The sequence below is a fragment of the Gasterosteus aculeatus genome, chromosome 4, assembly GCF_964276395.1.
Source record: "Gasterosteus aculeatus chromosome 4, fGasAcu3.hap1.1, whole genome shotgun sequence".
Lineage (NCBI taxonomy): Eukaryota > Metazoa > Chordata > Actinopteri > Perciformes > Gasterosteidae > Gasterosteus > Gasterosteus aculeatus.
The window spans coordinates 24,454,103-24,477,317 of NC_135691.1; the positions used below are offsets into that span (position 1 = coordinate 24,454,103).

Sequence of the window (23,215 nt, forward strand, 5' to 3'; positions counted from 1 at the left end):
CCCACAAATGTTCAGATTCAAATTGACGGTCAAATAAAAAAAATCCTAGCCTTTTACACCCCTTAAAGCATCATTAGTGATATTGAGTTGTGCAACGAAGGCTTATGGTTCTGTCTGTAATTGGCATCCTAAAGGTCAGCATGAAAGTTAAGGCCACCCATTGAGTGAACGGATAATTGACAAACACAAGGGGTATATAACAGGAACTCCAGAGGAATCACAATTTATTTTTAGTTATGTTGTGTAGCCATGATAGAAGAAACAACGCAGAACATTGGACACGTAGAACCTCTGAGTTCATTCACTTCAAGGGGACTGACATTGCCTTTGGACAGATGGTGTTGGCCTCCCCACTTCCTGTATCCACTGTGTGGACAAGAACACAACATGCTATTGTTTGTGACATAACATAACAGACTGTCAAAGTAAATGCAGGGTTCTAAACCAACTGTGTGTTAGTTTGTTCTTGATGGATCAACTTCACCGATACTCTGACCTGCTGCCCTTCAATGAATTCTTACAATCTTCACAGTGAAACACTATCATGGTCTTTTGACAGTGATCTGATTAATCTGCGAGGAGCAGTGTATAAAAAACATGTAACTTCTTAGTTTTATGATTAGGATTAAAAATGATGGAAGTCTACAGGATAAGGAGAAATAGCCGACATATGAGCAATATGGAGCAGATTACATAATGTACGGGCAAGTTGAAACAACTAAAATTTTCATGGCAAATTGTGTTTTTTGTCGCTGCTCCACGCTCACATAAATATATTTTATATATGTGTAACGTGCAGTCCTTTGGGGGAACGTGGAATGACGAGGATACAGCGTAACGTTCAAGCAACAGTCTTTATTGCAGTCTTATCCAACACGCGTCCGGCTCCAGCTTCTCCGCCAGACTCTCTCTGTCCTCCGCTGTCCCGGATCTCCCCTACTAGAGGCAGAACACACACCACATGATTAGCTCCACCTGAGGCCAATTATGCCTCCTCCTGGCACCGTTCCTCGAGCCACTCCCTTCTCCGTCCCCTCCGCAGCTGAGCCAAACCATGCCCGCCACCACAACATGATTTACAACATCAATTCGAAATGAATCTGGTTTAATCTCTAGGAGGAGTTTGTTCAATGAAACAATGAAATAAGGCTAACTGCAGCGCCCCCTGTTAGGGGTATTTTTGGGGATACAATGTGGACAGCTGCTACAATTTTAGTGAAGACGGACCAAGCAATTTGGAAGTTATGTGTCTTGACATATTAAGCCACAACCGATAAAGTTTATTGGTCTATATAATATAAACACAATAGATAAACTGTTTTGATAACTCATGATATTGAACCAATAATGACCCACATGTTGTGAGAATCTGTCTGAAAACAGTAGAGCAAAAATGTGTTTGAAATTGAAAGTGGCGGAAATCTAATCAGGCATATTTTAATGCCATGATTGACTTTCTTGTGGAGCATACCCAAGTGGACAAAGTGCCAAAAAGTCAATTGGTTATAGGGGCAAAAAATCGCAAGAACATTACTAGGGGAAGCTATAGAGTTATTTCTTTTTGCCCAAATGAGAGACCCCCAAAACACATTTTTCAGCAGTCTTGATATCAATGTCAAATTTAGCAACTTTTGGGATATGATGAAGCCCCCAAAAAAGGCAAAAATCTTTGCAAATAAAATCAATAATATTAATTCCTGAAAATATAATATGTCCCTCTACGATGGCAAACGCCCTAATAATAAAAAGATAAGAAGATAAGAACGCTCAGACTATGTCTGTCAGGAAGCGGGGAAGGCAGGACCCAAACGCAGAGTTCAAACCAAAAGACTTTAATCATCAAATTGATAATCAAAAACGTTTTCCCAGTGCTCATTTAGGGAGTCACTGTCTTGAGGAGTCCAAGGCCAGAGGAAAAGCAGAAAGTGTCGACCAGGCAGACCCAGGGCTGATAAGGATGAGATTTAGAGACACGCCAAGCACCATACAACACTCATGCTTTGTTCATTATGTTAGAAGACCACACATTGCATGTAATTGGATCTTGTGTTGTGGCAAGAGGACCTTCGACGCCAGTTTAGGGCCAATAGAAATCTTTTCTTTTATATCTAACAAGAAACAAAAATATAATGTTTTTCCCTATGTTAGTCAGTTGTTCTTCCGGCCTGCGGGCGGACAGAACTGCTCTTGCCTTTGCCAACGCAACGCTTATACTTGACCTGTGATCTGACAAATAAATCTACCAGAACAAGAGAAGTTGTTTGGCTGAATCCTTCCAGATGTCTCCAACCGGTGTTGTATAGACGGATACTGTGTAAAACAAAAATGCTTACAAAAACATAATGCTTTGCTTTGTGCACCAAGAATCCTGCACCAAAAGGATAAAAGGAATGGGTCCGTTTGATATGCAAAGCTGTTTTCCTGTAAAGACACTTAGTAGCGCAAATAGCGCCTTGAGGTGTGAAGCCGTTTAATGAACCTGCCTTGCGGTGTGAAGCGGTTTCATGAACCTGCTTTAAGGTGTGGAAATGTTCCTGTATAAAGCGCTTAGTAGCGTAAATAACGCACAAACCTGCTTTAAGGTGTGAAAATGTTTTCCTGTATAAAGCGCTTAGTAGCGCAAATAACGCACGAACCTTCTTTAAGGTGTGAAAATGTCTTCTTGAAAAGCGCTTAGTAGCGCAAATAACGCACAAACCTGCTTTGATCGTGTTTCCGAACCGAAACTGCGATCAACGCAAACGAAACCCCGGTGACGCACATTGCTTCTGCTCAAAAAGTATATAAGCCAACATGTTTTAACACACGAAACGCGCTTACTTCTTGTTTCTTGCTCACACTCGGTGCTCGGTTCGTTCGCTGCTGATCATGTGATCAGTGACGTCCGAAGCTTCTGTCCGGCTCAGTGACATCATCAGTGACGTCCGAAGCTTCGTTCCTGCGCACAGTCACGTGACCGCTTCGATTTGATTCAGATGGGCTCGAAACAGGGTTTGGGCTTGTTGGTTTGATACAGTCAAAGTCAGTGTTGTTGTAGTAGTAGTAGCAAATTTACAATGGAACCTGTGGCAAAGAGAGGTCGCTCCGAGATGTTTCTTCCCGTCGGCAGTCGGGCTCATCAACAGAGCCCGGTCCCCCACTGACTGACTCTGACATTCCACCGGTCACTCCCCCTCACACTGCACATGTCACTTTAACTGTAATTCATCACTTTGTCGTCACTCGTCACTTTGTTACTTGTTCGTTAGTGCACTATATGCTTAATATTTTTTTTTTTAAACTTTTTTAATATTTAAAATTTAACTTTATTCCCTTGTTTTATTCTAACCCATAGCCTTATTCTACTAACCCATTGCATTAGCATTTCATTCTACTTTATTTTATTACTTGTGCACTGCTGTCTTGTCTGTCTACTGTCGCGCACCAACCACCAAGACAAATTCCTTGTATGTTTGGCATATTTTGGTAATAAATGTTTCCTGATTCCTGATTACTGATGTGGGAGCACTTCAATTTGATTTCCTCTAACAAGGTTGGCAATAGGCAGGCAAAGTCTGTCATTTGTATTGTGTAATTATGGATGTTTATTTTTATTGTGGAGACCACCCAATATTTGGCTGAATCAAACATTCCACGGAGTGAAGACCCGCTAAAATATTGGATCAAACACAAACATGTGTACCCACATCTATTTGTATTAGCACGTAATCTTTTGAGCATTCCTGCCTCATCGTGTCGTGTAAGCACCTTTTTTGTAAGGCGGGGGAAATAGTATCTAAGAAACCGACTAAACCCCAATTCTGTGGAGAAAATTGTGTTTCTCAATAAAAATCAATAATTTCATGCCCCATCCCATGTGTCCACAAGCACTTCAATATCCTGTCATAAGAAACCTGTCCAAAAGCACAATCACTGCCCCACTGACCTTTCCTCTGCAAATCACTTCCCACATTCAAACAATTCACATAAGTCCCTATGACTGCCATGAACTGCACATGCAGTAGGAAGCACTTGCTGGTATTTTAAATTATATTGCTTACATATGTCATATATATATATTATATAAATAATATATATATTTTCTTATATAGTCCATATATATATATATATATATATATAGAATATAAATATAATATACAATCTTCTATTAATTCTTCTGCTAGTATGATCACAAACATACATGCAAAGGTGCAGAAAGATATAGATAAGTGTTAAACTTCTTTCCAATGTACAGAGAACACAAACAAGGACACAATTCAAACCTGAAAAACAATAGTTTTATTCATATAGGAATCCATGTATTTATTAGATGATTTATTGGTTCAACTTTTCATAATCATGTTCAACCCACAGAGACTGGGCCAAAATATACTGGTGGGCTATTCGATACATTTGCACTACAAGTTTAACAGCAGAGGTCATCATAGAGTTTGCGATGCATTGAATGAATGAACCTTTTTCCGATACAATTGGCTGGAAAGCGTCACTGGTTCAGAAAGCTTCACTTTGCCATCACTACCAGTCATCCCCCAAGGGCATTAGGGACCTAATTGGTATGTAAGGACGAGCTCACACGACGGAGGGGTTACAGGTCAAACATATACGTAGGTCCCGGGTGAGAACAAGAACAGAAGACACACAGGGCTTAAATACACTGGGAAGGTGCAGGTGATTGGACACAGGTTGAAACGATCAGACACGGCAGACAATCACAGGACAAGGTAGGAAGTGAAGTTACCCAGGGACACAAGAGGCACAAAACTACAAAATAAAACAGGAAACAAACCCAAACCGTGATCGTACCCCCCCATCAAGGGACGGATCCCAGCTGAACGCTGCGTAGCCCGGACAGAGCCAGATGGGTTTTTGGGGGAAAAACAAAAAGACTTATAAACAAAATCAAAAAACGCAGGGACAAGATACCAAGGGAACCACAAGCAACACTACATGCAACATTTAACAATGACTCGACAAGTGACACACATGGCTTAAATACACTGGGAAGGTGCAGGTGATTGGACACAGGTGGAAACAATCATGACGCGGCAGACAGTCACAGGGGATGACAGGACAAGGCAGGAAGTGAAGTTAACCCAGGAGCACCAGAGGCACGAAACTACAAAATAAAACAATACGTGAACCCAAACCGTGACAAGGAGATACACATTAAAGTGTAAAACTTTTGCATTTAGATTAATTTTTTGAAAATCTCTGCATTGGAATACTTTAAGGCGTAAAATAGCATCATGAATTAAAAATTTCAGCCAGAAATTAAAATGTTCCTTGTTTACAGTTATAACACCTTACCTTACGCTAGAGAGCCATTTTTTTATCCCCAAATGCGCAACCCAAGAATATCTAAATTTTTCGCACTTCCGTTTCGCACGCCAAAATTCAAGAGTGAATATGATGATATGAATATGATAAAGGCCTCAAAAGTGCGATTAAAGTGGAGAAATAATAAGAAGCAGAATTCTTCGAAACACAATAGGGCTTTCGCCGACTTTCAGTCGGCTCAGGCCCTAATAATAATTCCTTGAAATACAATAGGTTCCTCTATGACTAGTTGTAGTGAGGATCCTAATAATAATAATTCCTTGAAATACAATAGGTTCCTCTACGACTAGTCATAGCGAGGAGGCTAATTACAAATGAAGACGGTAAAACAGCAACACTATTTGGTTACGTGCTTCATTTACATATATATATAATAGATTGATTTGTATACTTGAAATTTAATAATTAATAATTAATAAATTCAGACATTTCAGACAAATAGTGCTGAGAACTCTTTTATTAAACCGCCACATTTCATATTTAATAATGTTTACAGAACAGTTGTTCCTCTCTCTTACACCGAACCCAACAGCAAACAATGAGAACGAGAAGAGCTCTAGAAATGTATGTAAGGCATATCAGAAGTATTCTCTCTTCCACACCGGCACCTCCTGGAAATACACCTCACCTGGGTTTTCATCAGGTAGTTGAGAGAAAGAAAGCATGAGCATTCAATTATGCAATTCAAATATATTACATATATAAAATACTGAAAGTCCTTTCAAAGGGACATCATGAAACATCCACTGATGTGCGTCTACATTACATTACAGGTCATTTAGCTGACGCTTTCATCCAAAGCGACTTCATTACATTTGTAACATTTGTATGGCTTTTTACATTTTGCCCAGGGAGCAATTAGGGGTTAGGTGACTTGCTCAGGGACACTTTGACTTGGGACATGGGGCAGCCGGGACTCGAACCACCAACCTTGTGGTTCACAGCGCACCCTCTGTGTTAAGGTTGAATCCCTAAATACAAGTATGAGTCTCAAAATGAGGACAACATTTTGTATTTTCAATATAAAACCTGTTTGAATGAAAACGTTTTCTTTTTCCATTAAGATACAAATACTGTACCGAATTGCCCGTATATAGCTGGGTCTATACATATAATTTCTGAGTAATTCAAATCTAATGTAAACATTTTTTCCCCAAAAAAGGACAACATCAAAATTGATGTACAGTATAGCATTCCTTAGCTCCGGGCTGGTTTTTATAGACCTGTATACATGCTGCTCTCACCTCCCTCTCTAGCTTGCTGCAGGAAGTGGAGCAGGACGGCGGCAGCCTGGTCCATACTTAGCTTCTCTGTGTTCTGACTGCGGGTCTCTGAAAGCAAACACACAACCAGTAATTGTCTTGAGGCAAATGTGATCTTAGCTCAATGAAACCGTCTTATTATACATGACATAATGTCTACTCTACTTGAACTAGAATCTTGGTTGTACCTAAGTGTAATGTGTCATAAACGTCTCCTTCTTTTCGGTTTTCTGAGATGAACCTTCGGCCCTCTGGGAAATAAAAAGATGCGTCCATCAGTTTTGGAATGTGATGTAGAAATAAATACAAAGAAACTGTTTTTGAATAAATATGTGACGTAAATAATAATAATAATAAAAATAAACATTATGCAATATATCTATGTCACTGTGAAAGAACCCAGCGCATTCAGCCTATCGCAGTAGTGTTTATGGCGCTTGTGGTATTGATGTATCTAATATTGTCCCTATACACAGACATTTCATTACGTAAATACATACGAGTGCCCTTGAGGTACAGCATTGCCTGCGGGCTCCAGTTCCTCCGCTGGAAAGAGCCCTTTAATTAAGAAAGACCACTGTACTCTTCAGCTTTGAAACCCTGGCTAACAATCTGTAATCACATGTTGGGTTCTCTTCCTTTATAGTGGATCTGCTTTACCTTTGGGGCACTCCATGACTGTGAGATAAACGTCCCCAGCAGTAAAAGCGTGAGGAAATAAGTTATTGTGATGGTCCTTAGACCCTGTGGAAGAGAGAGACACGTGGGGACAAATTTGTTCATTGAGGATTAGTGCCAGCATCCTTCTCCAAAGCAGACCAAATTCCGCATTCACAGAATAACTTTAATCTTAAGTGTATTTTATGATCTGAAAAATTCTAATGAAATAAAATGTCATATTCACAGAGCTCTTGTGTTTTATCATAATTAGCAGCAGTTGGGATAAACATGATTCAGTATTTTTGGTTCAAAAGGCAAAACTCTTCCTACAATGTACTCACTTTCATGGTGTGGTGGATCCTGTAAGCCTGGTGTCCAGCAGAGGCAGAGGCATATGTTTAGGCTACTTGCTGGCCGTGCATCGTCTCCCTGTATTTATATCCTCTTGCCCTGGGCGGGGGAACCGGCTGAGCTCCTTCAAGATGCCAGCAGCCATATAGGTCACGCCAATTTGTTGATACAGAGGCACTGAGGAGAGCTGATCGATCTGGCTCCTTTCACTGAGAGCGCTATTGCGAATACTTGGGAATTAAAACAGCTGCCATAAGCACTCTCTTTTTCATGTATCAAAATTACACACGTTGGAGCTGCAGTCCATGAAGGCTAAATGTGGTGCCATACTGTCGATAGGAGTATGAGCAATGATTAATAATTCCTCCAATGGAATATTGATATGTTTTCACCTTGCTCACTGGAGCAGAACACAGAGAGACGAAAGGTTTTTATAAATTAAAAGGCCAAACTTCCAATTATGAATGTAATAATCCAGACCCGGCATTGGTGAGAAAGACTGGGGTCAGAAAATGTTCCCTGCCTGTGGTGTCAGACAGTCTACAGTAATGTAGGCCCCCACTCTCTCAGGATTGCACACTCCACACACTACTGCTTCACTGTAGCCTTCACATTTCATTAATCTGAACCCTACGTTCAGACAAAGCTGCATTTCAGTATAAAAGTATATATGCACACTCCGCTCTGCATCGGCCAAACTGCTTGTTCCTCCCTCACTCCCACACAAAACACTGAACAAGATCACGATTCTTTGCTGTCCTCGCTCCGAAATGGTGGATTGAGCTCAGGACCCCAGAGAGCCTCATCTTCCACCGCAAACTAAAGAAACATCTCTTCAGACTCTACCTTGACCAAAAACACTAAAATTGTAGCACTTAAATTGTACATGTAACGGCTCTAGTTATAAATCGGCTTATTTAATGAAGTTGCACTTTCTTGTTTCTTGTACTTTTGATTTTGTATCCTTATGGTTGTAAGGCACTTATTGTAAGTCGCTCTGGATAAAAGTGTCAACGAAATGACATGTAATTGTCCTGTTCAAAAACTGGGCACTGAGATGAATCTTTTAAAGTACGTTTTGAATAAAAGCGTCAGCTAAATGGCATGTAATGTAATAATATTTCCATATCTTGGTCATTATTGTTTTTGTTAAAGGGGTGTGAAATAGTGTGGGCTATGCACATACTCAAAGCCACATACTCAAAGCCTCATCTTAACTAAGTGACACAGAGGACCTCATGTATGTACATTTGCAAACGTAGCGTTATCAGCGCCACGGAAAACCCACAACAGTGTGTGATACTTTTTTACATCGCATTTACAAAACTTGCAGCTCATCAGGTAATCAGTGCCTTTCTCCACACGTACTGAGACAACAAAATACAGTTAAGCTTCTAACCAGAAAGTGCAAGAAAGCAGATAAAGTGCAGAGTATATATGTGATTATATATATTGCACACATTCTGTTATATATGTATATAAGAGAATGTGTAGAATAAAGGCATACATAAATAAAATATGTATCCAGTATTTAGCAGCAAGTTTGTAAATACGGCATGGTAATGCAAATATGGCATAATTGAGGTGCAAAACAGAAGGCCGTCCAGGCCAGGGGGGAGTAAGGTTATTGGAGAGTTATGTGGGGGGGGGGGCTATCACCGTGTTGCAGAGTTCAGGACGGTGACAGCGGGAGGGAAGAAGCTGTTCCTGAACCTGCTGGTCTGGGAACGGAGGGCCCTCTTGCGGCCTCCCAGAGCCGAACGAGGGCAAACAGTCTATGGCTGGGGTGGGAGCTGTCCTTTGCGATGCTGCGCAGGTTAGGGTCTTTTGTGCTGGATAGTCTCAATGATGGGGCGTGAGGAAGCAGTGGTAAGCTGAGCAGTTTTTATCACCCTCTGGAGTGATTTCCGGTCCACAACAGATGGTGCAGTTTGTAAGGATGCTCTCGATGGTGCAGAAGTAGAAGTTCACCAGGATCTGAGGGAACAGATGAGCCTTCTTCAGTCTCCTCAGGAAGAACACAGTTGCAGAGGGGACTGGTTTCCCTCAGTGCGTAGTGGGACTGGTTTCCCTTGGTACGTAGTCGTGGCAAGTCCAGCCCTCCTGGATAATCTGAAGGTGTTTCTGTATGTAGGGAACAAAGCACCAGTGCAGAACAGTCTATCCCAGCCAACTTCGGGTGAGAGACGGGGTACACCTTGACTGGTCACCAGCCAATCGCAGGGCTAACACATACAACTTCACACTCACATTCACACCTATGGGCAATTTAGAGTCCCCAATCAACCTGATCCCCAGAGCATGTCTTTGGACTGTGGGAGGAAGCCGCAGTAGCCGGTAAGAACCCATCCAGACACGGGGAGAACATGCAGACGCCACACAGAAAGACCACTGGGCAGAGTTAAACCCAGGACCTTCTTGCTGTGAGGCTTGGGTGCTAACCACCACACCACCGTGCCACCCCACCAAAATTCCAATGATGATATTTATACTTCCGGCTCTTACAGAGACAACAGTTCATATATTGTTTATAGTTTGAAATAAGAAAACTTTCTTTAATGTTTTGGTCCGCTATCACCATCCGGTGACGCTAGAGGCCTCCATCACCCTGTCCGAGGACCACCTTGCGGTTCATCCCGGTAGTCGCTTTGGATAAAAACGGCAGCTAAATGACATTTAATGTAATGTAATGTAGAGGACTTCGACTACGAGGTGGTGAGAGCTGACAGAGGTGCAGCTAAACAGATCTACCACCTCAACGTCCTCAAACTATGGAGGGAGGCGGAGTTTGTTTCAGGCCACACAGTAGCTGATAAGGATGAGCTGGGGCCAGAGGTTCCAGTCCACCTATCCGGCCTGGTTTCATTCTGACTCCCATCTCTCTACGACCCAGAGAACAAGTGTAAAGCACTTGCAGGATCAGTTTAATAATGTTCTCCCTTCTGCCAGGTTGCACGGATCTGATGCGGTCGCCCCCTACATGTTACCTGAACACAAAAGAAAAATTGTTCAGAGAGAATTGATTGCTATGCTGTAGATGGGAGTAATAGTCCAACTGTGTCTGGTTCAGCCCCATTGTTCTGGTCAACAAGAAAGATGGCTCTATACGGTTCTGGACTATCGAAAGGTGAATACTGTGCCACGGTTTGATGCGTACCCGATGCGTCGGGGGGACGAACTCCTGGACTGATTGGGCACCGCAAGTTTTTTTAAGACACTGGATTCAACCAAGGGTGACAGATTCCCTTGTCGCCAAAGTCCAGGGAAAAGACTGCTTTCTCCACTCAGTTTCGGTTATACCAATTCACCACGCAGTTGGCCGGAGGGAGGTACGTTGTCTGGGGTACCACTTGGGCGGTGCCCAAGTGCGTCCTCAGGTGGACAAGACTGAAGCGAAAAAGAAAGAAATTCATAGGAAGCTCTTAAGCCAAATTCATTTTGAATTTTGATTTTATAAATGGGCTACATATAATAATGAATATTCATTAGGTTTCAAACAATACAGATTTTTGAACGCTGATAACAGTATGGTTGCTATGTGTGGGGGCTTGGCAAAGATGCTGACAGATGTGCTGTTGTCTCTTGAACTCCTGCAGAGGGTGTGAAAGGGGAGTTTGCTTGAATACAGGTGTCCCCAATAGAATGAATGAATTTAGAAATTCTTTACTTTTTGAGCCGTTAAATGTGACCTGTGATTTAATATGTACATTTTAAGTCCGTAAATGTTATGCTCAGTGGCACGGAGTACATTAAAAGATTCATCTCAGTGCCCAGTTTTTGAACAGCACAATTACATTACATGTCATTTCGCTGACACTTTTATCCAGAGCGACTTACAATAAGTGCATTTCAACCATAAGGATAAAAACTCAAAAGAACAAGAAAGTGCAATTTCATTAAATAAGCTGATTTACAACAAGAGCCATTACGTGTTACAATTTGTTAGTCTTTTTAGTTGAGGTATAGTCTGAAGAGGTGTGTCTTTAGTTTGCGACGGAAGATGTACAGTGCATCCACAAAGTATTCACAGCACTAATTGCTGCCAAAGGTGCTTAAACAAAGTAATGAGCAAAGGCTGTGAATACTTATGTACATGTTATGTTTTCGTTCTTTAGTTCTTTATAACAGATTTGCAAAAATTTGCAAAAAATAGTTTTCACTTTGTCATTATGGGTTGTTGTGTATAGAATGTTGAGGAATTTAATCCATTTTGGAATAAGCCAGTAACATAACAAAATGTGGAAAAAGTGAAGCGCTGTGAATACTTTCCGGATGCACTGTAAAGGCTCTCTGCGGTCTTGACGTCATCAGAGAGCTCATTCCACCATTTTGGAGCCAGGACAGCAAACAGCCGTGATCTTGTTGAGTGTTTTGCTCTCATACCCCTTTTCCACCAAGAACTAGGTGCTGGTTCGGAGCCAGAGCTAGAGCTGGTTCGGAGTTGGTTCAACTGACGAGCCTCCAAAGAACCGGTTTGCTTTTCTACAGGCTAAAGAGCCAGCGCAGAGCCAAGTTCTACGTCACAGTTACGTCTCATCTTTCAACAATAATAATAAAAAACGAATACAGATCGTCAAGGTGTTGTCATAGTATCGCAAATAGTTGTTTTCAGCAGAGAATTACACATATGTATCTGCTTTATTGATTATATTTTAAAAAATGTATAGCATCATACTACATCAATATCACTTCAGATTTTGCTCATGTCCCGTAATAAACATTATATCAACATTATATAGTATATAGCAAGTTAATATAAGATTGACTTTATATTCTATTCTAAACTTTTATTAAAAGACATTTTTGCTTTTCGTTCAAGGTAATATAATTGAATTTTGACATAAAGCATTTTGTATTGCTGTTCAGAAGTTAAATGAAGAAAAACATAAATATAAAACAATGTTTCAGTGCATGACAGTAATATACAATGTGTGTAATATATATGTAATATATAAGATATATACATATGTATATTACAGACAAATCTCAATGTTTGCATAGTGTATAGTGTGATAATTTGAACATACCCCATTCTGAAGATGCTTCTCCAGAGCTGCTACACGACGGCACGGGAGAGCTGCAGCCCAGTGGTGGCGGCAACTCAACGTTGTCTTCACGGTCGTTGATGGCAGACAGTTCTATAAAAATAAACACAAGACAGTGCTTTAACAGCTTAGAAACATGATAAGATCAGAACAAGTCAAATAAAAACTGAACTTACCATGATCAGTGCAACTTTGCTGCGGCGAATCATCCAGCATTGACTCAAGCATTATTGTGGCTGAGTTCAGCGCCCCGGTCACCTGGCATGCCGGCCTATCACCAGTGCTGTTTTTGCCTAGTAGCGTCCAATGTGTTGTTGTTAGCTCAATTAGCTGCTATCGAAAAATGGCGGATCACAAAGTTTCTCTCATCTTGTTGGTCACGGTAACCCCGCCCCCAGCCGCTGACGTAAGCGGTTTTTACTTCTAGACCAGCAATGATATGGTGCTACTTAAGAACCACTTTTACTGGTTCGGAGCTGGTGCTTTGGTGGTGGAAAACCAAAGAACCGATTTGAAACTAGGCTCTGGCTCCGAACTAGCACCAGTTCTGCCTTGGTGGAAAAGGGGTATCAGTGAGGGAGAAACAAGCAGTTTGGCAGGAGTGTGTGGGCTGTGATGTAGGGTTTGACCATGTCCTGGAGGTAGACTGGACCCGATCCATTCACATTATGGTACGTGAGTACCATTGTTTTGAAGTGGATGCAGTAGCCAGTGAAGAGAGCGGAGGAGTGGAGTAGTGTGGGAGAATTTCAGAACGTTAAAGACCAGTCGGGCTGCTGCATTCTGGATGAGCTGCAGCGGTCGAATGGCGGTGGCAGGGAGACCTGCCAGGAGAGAGGTACAATAGGCGGGAGAAGAGCCTGAATCAGTACCTGCGCTGCCTTCTGAGTGAGAAGGAGACTTATTCTTCTGATGTTGTAGAGCGTGTATCTACAGGATCGTATTGTCGCTCTAATGTTTGGAGAACGGGTTGCCATGAACTTGAGTTTACCAAGGCACCAAGATATCTACTTGATCTTTCACGCAAAGACTGTGTTGCCGATCAAAGACTGTGTCGCCGATCAGGTCGGTCAGATTAAATAGCTAGGGGATGCACATAAAAGTGCAACACTTTTGCAAATAGGTGGCGCTATAATTTTTTGAAAATCCCTGCTCAATACATTAAGGTGTATACTAGCATCTAGCATCATAAATAATACAGTTTGGCCAGAAATGAGAATGCTCCGTGGAGTTATAACATTATGCAATTTCAAGAAAATCGACCAATATGGATGCCAGGCCACGCCCCAGTTGTCAAAATGAGTGAGGAGTCAGTACTTTGAATCCAAGCCGTTGGTTTATTTGACAAACGTATAACTTGTATAGAGTCTTGTTTCTGCCAGCTACACCATGCTACTCGGCGGGAGATGCGCGTACCCCCGACTTCACCACGCACGCACACTCTCCGAGTACGGTGTCCCGCAGCGTACACACGGAACGCTAACAAAAACATTCAACAGAATGATCTACATCCCTTTTCTTTAGTTTGTGCCTTTCATGGAGAACAATGGAAGGCTGGGCATTAACTCACTAGGCATTGGGCATTAAGATAATAACATGGCTATAGTTGTTTTAACCTTACAACATTGTTATATAGAATAGAAATTAGCAACAGTTTCAAACAACCATCTTTAAGTAAACTTTAACAGTAACTAACCAACTTATACATTCATATTGCAAGGCAGTCCAACATACATTGCACTTCAACTAGACATACCAAGTCCCACAGAGTCCAGTGCGGATTCAGATCCCGTTATTTTCGTTTTTATTTTTTATTTTTACTTTTTATATACTGTACAGCTTATAGTAGCTCAATGTTTATTGTTCATACTTTGGGTTCGGCCTGCAAATGCGACCTGAGGGCATCGTATACAGTGAGTTACCCAGCGTGGCCTCGGTAGGAGAGTGAGGTGCAGGCCTCCGCTGCTCGCTAGTTGATCGCTGAGGTGTTACTGGAGTTAGTTGAGGTGTTTGCGGCGTGGAGGGGGGACCGTGCATTTGGAGCGGCACATTAACTATCAAAGTACGCAGGATCGACCTGCCCCGCCGGTGGCTCAACGACAGGGAGGATATGACGGCGATTTCTCCTGTAGGTCCCTCCATCGGACTCGATGATGTAGGAGCGCGGTTGCTTGCACCTTTCCTTCACAGTGCCCAGACGGTCATGTCCCTTGGCGGTCTGCATCCTGACGAGCTGTCACTCCGTGGGCGGCTGGACAAACCATAGTATCGCTTTTGGGAGAGTCTTTTACCCTGGAGATGGGCAGTGACCTGCTTTGTGATTTTCGGGGCTGGCTCTAACAGTCTGGTGCTGACAGGAGGAGCTGAGCGCGTCTGTCGTGACATCAGACGTTCTGCAAGTGAGCCCAAGGCTTGGTCACGGGGAATATTTCTGATGTTCAGCAGATTGTGGAAGACGTCGGCCCCATCTCTGTGAGATTTCTCCATCAGTTGTTTAGCACAACGAAAGGGCGGTACGCAGTGCTGCGTACCGCCCTTTCTGCCAATCCGTTCGACTGCGGATACTCCGGGCTGCTGGTAACATGGCTGAAGTCCCACTGTTTGGCGAAATCCTTGAAACGCTGGCTTGTGTACAAAAGCAGAACATTTATCTCTCTGTGCAGCGTGGCTGCCTCCACAGTTATTGCAGGTTGTAATGGATTTTGCATCATGTTGGCCTGCTTGAGGTTTAAGTCTCGACCTGTTGTGCCAACCACTGGAGTTTGGCTGAATTGCGTCAACAGTGGTAGCTGTTTGGGGCTGGGCTACAGCCTTATTACTCTCCTCAGTCATTTCATATATGCGGCAGATTGTAATAGCTTTGTTCAGGGTTAATTCACTGTCACGCAGCAAAGCCTTTCTCATACAGTCATTTCTGATTCCACACACTATTCTGTCACAAATCAGTTCATCTGTCAGGTCTCCAAAGTGCCAACTTTTAGCTTTGATCCTCACGTCACTGATGTAGGATTCAATAGTCTCACCTTGCTTTTGATTTCGTGAGTGGAACGCCATAATTTTGTTTTGTTGAGGGTTGCATACTTTCCGAAATTTCCGTTTCAAGCACTCTGGATTTTCTCTGGATTCAGCCGGAACGATGACGTGAAGTGTCATTCGGTAAGTTATGTCACTTTTGATGCAAAGGTGACATTGTTTGAGATGTCCTTGTTATGACAACTTAACATAAACCAAGACAACAAAACCTGTCATTAACATGTCATAACAGACCTAACTGTCAAACTTAAGCAAAACGTTTGGCTTCATATCTTAGATAACACATTTCCCATTTCCATCCTACAGTGATTTAATGATTTTAACTTTGCATTAAGATATCATGTGCAATTACATAGTCAAACTAGTTTATGACAGTGTCACGACTGTTTTCTTTGAATTCAAGTAAAGTGGAACAATTAGATTCTTCAATTAAGATGTCATTATGTGTAATTACATAGTAAAACCAGTTTATAAAAGTGTCATGACTGTTTTCTTTGAATTCAAGTAAAGTGGAACGATTTCAATGTTTCGTTAAAATGTCATTAAGTGTTATTACACTATCAGATGATAATAATACCTTAACAAAAGCAACAGACAAGTCAAGCGATAGTTTTTCCTTTATGTATTTCAACAGAAAACATTTTGTTGTGATGCCCCTCTATCATCTTAAGATGAAGCAGAAAAAACAAACTTCCAAAATTCCTACATGTATTGTGTATATAAACAGATTAACTTTTTTAACAAAGTTTAACAAGTTTAAACTATTGTTTAACAAAATGTAAACAAGTGTGAACAAAATGAATATTCTTAAGTATATTTATACATTATTGGGAGGAGCTTTCCATTTTTTTTGCATGCTGTGATGGTTTCGGCCATCTCCTCGTTTATGGCCCCACGACAACGCTCTGCAAGCACACAAATCTTCATTTGATCTTTGTCACCTGTCAGCAGACCTTGGAACGCGTCCTGAAAGGTAATTGCGAGCTCAGCAATTATAGCTGTGCGTGCAATTGTGTTTCGATCAACATTCATTTTCGCAAAGGCTTTCTTCATGGATCCACACTTTTTGAAGATACGAAGGACATCCTTATAGCGACGGATCACTCCATCTGTTGTGGTTACTTAAGAACACAACAGAAAAACAAACAAAATAGGTCAGTTTTTCAGGCATGTACTGGCATTGTTGATTTGGCACCTTATAGGTTTTGTAGTAGTAGCAGATGAGAAAGGATCCTTACTTTTGCATCCTTCTTCTAGGCTGGTTATATTAGACTTTCCTACCTGACTCTGTGGCTAGCAATATCTGCCTTCACCAGCCTAGAAGGAGGATGCCCAGGAAGTAATGTCCTTTCTTACCTGCCTGTACAAAACATAACCAGCTTGGATAGAGGAAGCACAGTGAACTCGGATGGTACAGTAAGTAGAATTGTTTTCTTATATTTTTCTTTTTCAGAGGTTAGATATATAACAAAACTGGAGGAGATCATAGAATAACTTGAGGAGATCAGGAGAGCTATACAAGGCTGTAGAGATCTCAATCACTGATTTTCAGAATAATTACTAAAATATACCATTAGCAAGACATCGATATAACATTACCTTTAGTCCCATGTAATTATTATTAACAAAGCCCATGGAAGTAGTTGCTTTTCATATGAATGTAATCCAATAAAGGTTAAGCAGAGGTCAACTTTAGGATTGTTATAAAGGTGATTATAAAGATGATCAATATCTCTGCTTACTTCTTGAACGCTGTATGATTCAGTGTGTTTTTTTGACTTAATGGTCTTTTTCTTGGACTTCTTCCTTTTCTTTTTCTTCTCTTCTTCTGAGGATGATAAGAAGCTGGAGTCTGAGGAGGGAGATGTCGATGTTGAAGTCGAAGATGAAGAAGGTTCTGGAGCAGTATTTCTGCCTGGGGGAAGAAAAGTGGGGGGTAGGTGGAGAAGCAGAGATGTTTATAAGTAAACAAAGCAAAAAACTAATATACTTTTTTTTAATGAAGAGTCACTTTTTTGAGAGCAGACAACTGCACGTGTACAAGAGGCTTTGTTATAGATAATTACTTACTTATTATTTTCTTATTTATTTTTTTCTGTCGTATTATTTCTATTGCATTGTAGTTGATAATTAACAGGTGTTTGTTTGGGGGGGGAAGCAGGAGCAGAACCAGAGCACCCAGAAGTCACACTCTATTGTACTCTAGTTATACTCCCAGAGCAATTTACTGGCAGGAAAGGCCAGAGTTATTTTAGCAGCAGCAGTAACAGTGAGTGAAACATCAGTTTGTGTGTGTGTGTGTGTGTCTGTTAACATGTTAGTAGAGCATTAGCTGTAGCATACAGTGAGTGATACAGCATACAGTGAGTACAGTCAGTGAGTGAGTTTAGCAAGGCGGTGAGAGATGCTAAACGACTGTACACTAACAGTTCTCAGCAAGTGACTCTGCTTCGGTTTGGAGAGGCCTCAAACACCTCACAAACTACAAGCCAAAAAAAACCCACTTCATGAATGACCTCCGCCTGGCAGACGGGCTGAATGAGTTCTACTGCAGATTCGATAGACAATGTCCTGATCCCATCCCCCACAGCTCCACCAACCTGCCCCAGTCCCCCTCCCCTCCCTCCCCCAGCCCATAAGGGGCTCACGCCTCTACATCTATATCACCTTCCCCTCCCCCACCTCTCTATTCTGGAGAGAGACGTTAACCGGCTCTTTAAAAGACAAAACCCCTGTAAGGCAGCCGGCCCGGACTACGTCTCTCCTCACACCCTGAAGCATTGCGATGACCAGTTGTCTCCGGTGTTCACTAACATCTTCAACACCTCCCTGGAGACATGCCACGTACCAGCCTGCTTCAAGGCCTCCACCATCATTCCTGTTCCCAAGAAGCCCAGGATCACAGGACTCATTGACTAAAGGCCCGTCGCCCTGACCTCTGTAGTCATGAAGTCTTTTGAACGGCTAGTCCTGTCCCACCTGAAGACCCTCACTGACCCCCTCCAGGACCCCCTGCACCCTGCAGTTCGCTTACAGAGACAACAGGTCTGTGGACGATGCTGTCAACATGGCCCTCCACTACATCCTCCAGCATCTGGACTCCCCGGGAACCTACGCCAGGATCCTGTTTGTGGACTTCAGCTCTGCCTTCAACACCATCACCAACTCTCTCAGCTACACATGCCCGACTCCACCTGCAAGTGGATTACAGACTTCCTGTCTGACAGGAAGCAGCACGTGAAGCTGGGGGAAACATGTCTCAGCCTCTCGGACCATCAGCACTCCGAAAGGCTGCGTTCTTTCCCCTCTGCTCTTCTCCCTGTACACCAACAGCTGCACCACCAGTCCGTCAAGCTCCTGAAGTGTGCGGATGACACCACCCTCATTGGACTGATCTCTGGTGGGGATGAGTCCGTCTGCAGGTGGGAGTCTGACCATCTGGTGTCGTGGTGCAGTCAGAACAACCTGGAGCTCAACGCTCTAAAGACAGTGGAGATGGTTGTGGACTTCCGGAGGAACAGAGACCCACCTTCCCCCATTACCCTGTGCGACTCCCCCGTCACTATTGTGGATTCCTTCCGTTTCCTGGGCTCCATCATCACCCAGGACCTCAAGTGGGAGCTGAACATCAGCTTTATCACCAAGAGGGCTCAGCAGAGGTTGTTCTTCCTGAGGCAGCTGAAGAAATTCAACCTGCCATCATAGGATGGTCCACTTTTACACGGCGATCATCGAGTCCATCCTCTGCTCCTCCATCACCGTTTGGTACGCTGCAGCCACAGCCAAGGACAAGGGCAGGCTGCAGCGTGTCATCCGCTCTGCAGAGAGGGGGATCGGCTGCAATCTGCCGTCCCTGCAGGACTTGTTCGCTTCCAGGTCTCTGAAGCGAGCTAAAAAGATCGTACCCGACCCCTCTCAACCCGGACAAAACCTGTTTTTTTCCCTTCCATCTGGCAGGAGGCTGAGGCCCATCGGGACTAAGACCTCCCGCAACACGAACAGTTTCTTCCCGTCGGCAGTCGGGCTCATCAACAGAGCCCGGTCCCCCACTGACTGACTCTGACACTGCACATGTCACTTTACTGTCATTTTTCACTCGTCACTTGTTCGCTAGTGCACTTTATTTTTAAATATTTAACTTTTTAAATATTTTTTATTTTTAACTTTAGTCTTATTTTATACTAACCCATAGCCTTATTCTACTAACCCATAGCATTTTATTTTATTATTTTATTACTTGTGCACTGCTGTCTTGCTGTCTATTGTTACACTGTCTACTGTCACGCACCAACCGCCAAGTCAAATTCCTTGTATGTATGACATATTTTGGCAGTTTGTGCAATAAATGTTTCCTGATCAGGGAACAAACTTCCTGTCCAGGATTTTCAAGCAGACTCTCCAGTCTCTCGGTATTTCCCACTGAGTATCCAGTGCATATCATCCCGATTCGCAGGGTGCGCTTGAACGCTGGCACCAGACTTTGAAGTCAATGCTGAAAAAGTACTATTATGAGACTGGTAATGACTGGGATGAGGGTGTGCCTTTTTGTTCTCTTTGCTATTCGTGATGCAAAGCAGGAGTCCCTATGGTTTAGCCCAGCAGAAATAGTGTTCGGTCACAATTTGCGTGGCCCGTTGAAAGAGAAGCTAGTGGGTGATAACTCTTGTGAAAATGTGTTTGATTTTGTAACCACCTGTAGAGAGCGTCTGCACCAGGCTACAAGGCTAGCCAAGGAGTCACACTCTTCCTCTCAGGTCAACATGAAGAGACGCTTTGACAAGAAGGCAGTCGAGCGACAGTTTGGCGCAGGTGATAAAGTGCTGGTCTTGCTGCCCACACCTGGCTCTGCTCTTGCCGCCTGATTCTCAGGTCCGTACGTGGTGGAAGGTAAAGTTTCAGACACTACATATGTTAGACTGTAGATATGTTATCCGTACACCTGAGCGTAGATGGAAGACACGTTTGTGTCATGTTAACATGCTGAAATCTTTTCATCCCAGAGAAGCTGACCTGAGGGGGCCCAGAGAAGACCTCAGACATTGCTGTGGTAGGGGTTTCTTCTCTTGTTGGTGCTCAGCCTGAGTTGGAGGTTGACTTGATGACACCCTGTGAAGGTCATCTGTGTGGTAGGCTAGCTAACACTGAGTTCTTGTCTACAATCGACCAGCAGCTGTCCTATCTACACGCGCTTCATAAACAGGATGTGATAAACTTGCTTGGCAAGTATTCTAGTATTTTACAAGATGTACCATCTTCTATATTCTAGTTAGTAATAAATACTTAATCACAAAGCAAGTTTGGGATACTTTTGATTTCTCACAAGGGCTAAATCCACAAATTTCCACCACATACCTAACTGCTGTGTGTATCTTGACGATGTGGTGGTCTACTCTGATGAGTGGGAGAGTCACAGGTCCAGTCTGGAAACTGTACTCCAGCGGCTGGCAGACGCCTCTCTCACTACTGTTACCTACCTTGGTAAGCAGGTTGGCCAGGGGCAGGTCCGGTCTGTGTAGCTGCTGTTGTCGCTACCAGTGCCCAGCTCAAGGCGAGAGCTTAGGCGTTTCTTAGGGATGGCAGGTTACTATCGCTGTTTCTGTAAAAACGTCTCTGTAGTAGTCGCTCCCCTGACCAGGTTGTGTAGTCCTGCGGTTCCTTTTGTGTGGATTGATGAGTGTGACCATGTCTTTAACTCTGCTAAGTCTCTCCTTTGTAGTGCTCCTGTGCTTGCTGCGCCGGACATTACTCGGCCTTTCCAGCTTGAGGTGGATGCCAGTGCCACTGGAGCTGGTGCGGTGTTGTGCAGGACGGCGACGGGGATGTGTGTCATCCTGTTTCTCTTCCAAGTTCAAACGTCATCAGTTGAACTACTCCACAATCGAGGAGGAGACCTTAGCCATGCTCCTTGCCCTACAGCACTTTGAAGGATACGTGGGGTCAAGTTCAGGTCCAGTCACTATACACTGACCATAACCCGCTTGTTTTTTTAGCACAGATGTATAACAGCAATCAGCGCTTGATGCGCTGGGCCCTTTTGGTCCAGGGTTACAACATTTGCATCAAGCAAAAGAAGGGAGCTGACAACATTGTGGCTGACGCGCTGTCCCGTGGGTGAGACTACATTTGAGGAATGAAAGTGGTATTCTGGTTAGACTGGTGGATCAGTAGTGATGTATTAAATGGTGATTATGTATAATCGTGCATATGGGATGGGATGTTACATGCCGTCTGTCCGTCTTTCTTTCTTCAGGTGTGCTGGCGACGTCACTCCTGCAGCTGATCAGAATGCTGAATGTTGCTTCAGTGGAAACCAGAGAGGGGTTAGGTGCTGCCGTGAGGAGGTTTTGGGAGCCAGTGAAGAAGGGGCCATACGCTGTACTCCTCTTCCTTTTGGAGACTGTTCTCAGTTACCCTGTGTTGAGTTTTCCATCATTAAAATATCCCGTTTTGCCGTTATTTTTAACTTGTTTACGTCCTCCACCCCTAGACACTTTAGGGACGTAACAGAGCTCTGGAGTCGTGTGGCGTGCATTTGGGTACAAACACGAACAGTTATATATTCACGTTCAGCACCCTCTAATGTTCAAATAATCTGAAAAGAAATTGGTAAATTCAAGGACCCGATGTGAACATATCAAAGCGATTTGGTGAGGGCAGTCAAATTATTTTTTAAGTTATAGGTCTTTAATTATGAGGCCACAGCTCTTACAACTTCATTGGTCCATAACTTCATAACCCAATGACATATCATCCTGATTTTATTAACTTTAGATGGCATCGAGCAAATAGGGATTCCCTTAAAGTTTTGTGAGAATTTCACCTAAGGGAAGCAGTTTATTGCAAAATATTGTGGCAAGCCCATGGGTGGGGACTTCCACGTCACGGGTTCAAGGACTCAAGCCAGTCACAGGGAGCAGTGGAACACAGTTTATTGGTCATTAATTGAGTGTGTAGGAAGATACGCTACACGCCATGTCACCCCTCGCTCTGTCGTCGTCGTCGTCTTCGTCGTCGTCGTCTTCGTCTTCGTCTTCGTCTTCGTCTTGCCTTCTCCCAGCGATGCCTCACTCCATCCTTTCTCTCCGCTCTCTCTTTTCCCCCGTTCAGTTGTTTGTTTCCCTTCTTATGCTCCCCTTAATTAGATAATTCCTTTCACCTTCTCCTCGTTAGGCCCGGAAGTCTCTACACGGCTCGGGGGTGGAGCCATCTGGCCGCAATATACCTCCCCTCCAACACCCACCCCCCCACCTCTCCCTCTACCACAATATGTTACACATATTTGATACAAAAGAACATATGTGCTGTAGGGGGACTCATCCCCACCAGAGATGAGTCCAATGAGGGTGGTGTCATCCTCAAACTCCAGGAGCCTGATGCACTGGTGACTGGAGGTGCAGGTGTTGGTGTACAGCACTAGACTGGACTGTACTTGTATAGCACTTTTCTAGTCTTCTGACCACTCAAAGCCCTTTAACATTACATGACATCATTCACCCAATCATACACTGATGACAGGAGCTACCATAC

At 43.2% G+C, this 23,215-nt stretch overlaps 2 protein-coding genes and 1 long non-coding RNA gene across 4 annotated transcripts; all 3 read right to left on the minus strand.

Annotated features, from left to right (window-relative positions):
• Positions 1-835: 835 nt before the first annotated feature.
• LOC120817831 (uncharacterized) lies at positions 836-2,906 on the minus strand. The gene is made up of 2 exons (XR_005712018.2): positions 2,821-2,906; positions 836-939 (listed from the first exon to the last, which is right to left on the minus strand). It is a non-coding gene; the product is annotated as an uncharacterized LOC120817831 (long non-coding RNA).
• A 2,870-nt stretch (positions 2,907-5,776) lies between these two features.
• spx (spexin hormone) lies at positions 5,777-7,711 on the minus strand. Of its 2 annotated transcripts, XM_040174414.2 has the most exons (6): positions 7,601-7,711; positions 7,260-7,343; positions 7,100-7,157; positions 6,788-6,850; positions 6,582-6,668; positions 5,777-5,965 (listed from the first exon to the last, which is right to left on the minus strand). In XM_040174414.2, exons 1-6 carry the CDS (start codon positions 7,604-7,606, stop codon positions 5,916-5,918), a joined length of 348 nt encoding a protein of 115 aa, XP_040030348.1. In that variant the 5' UTR covers positions 7,607-7,711; the 3' UTR covers positions 5,777-5,915. The 2 variants fall into 2 exon arrangements, with proteins under 2 accessions (XP_040030348.1, XP_040030349.1); XM_040174415.2 differs by lacking the exon at positions 6,788-6,850 and having other exon boundaries at positions 7,601-7,683.
• An 8,659-nt stretch (positions 7,712-16,370) lies between these two features.
• On the minus strand, positions 16,371-17,637 carry LOC144406163 (coiled-coil domain-containing protein 106-like; the record flags this gene model as incomplete). Its single annotated transcript, XM_078100948.1, has 2 exons — positions 16,371-16,809; positions 17,427-17,637. Coding segments are annotated over 2 exons (525 nt in total), but the record flags the coding sequence as incomplete, so codon positions are not given.
• Positions 17,638-23,215: the final 5,578 nt, after the last annotated feature.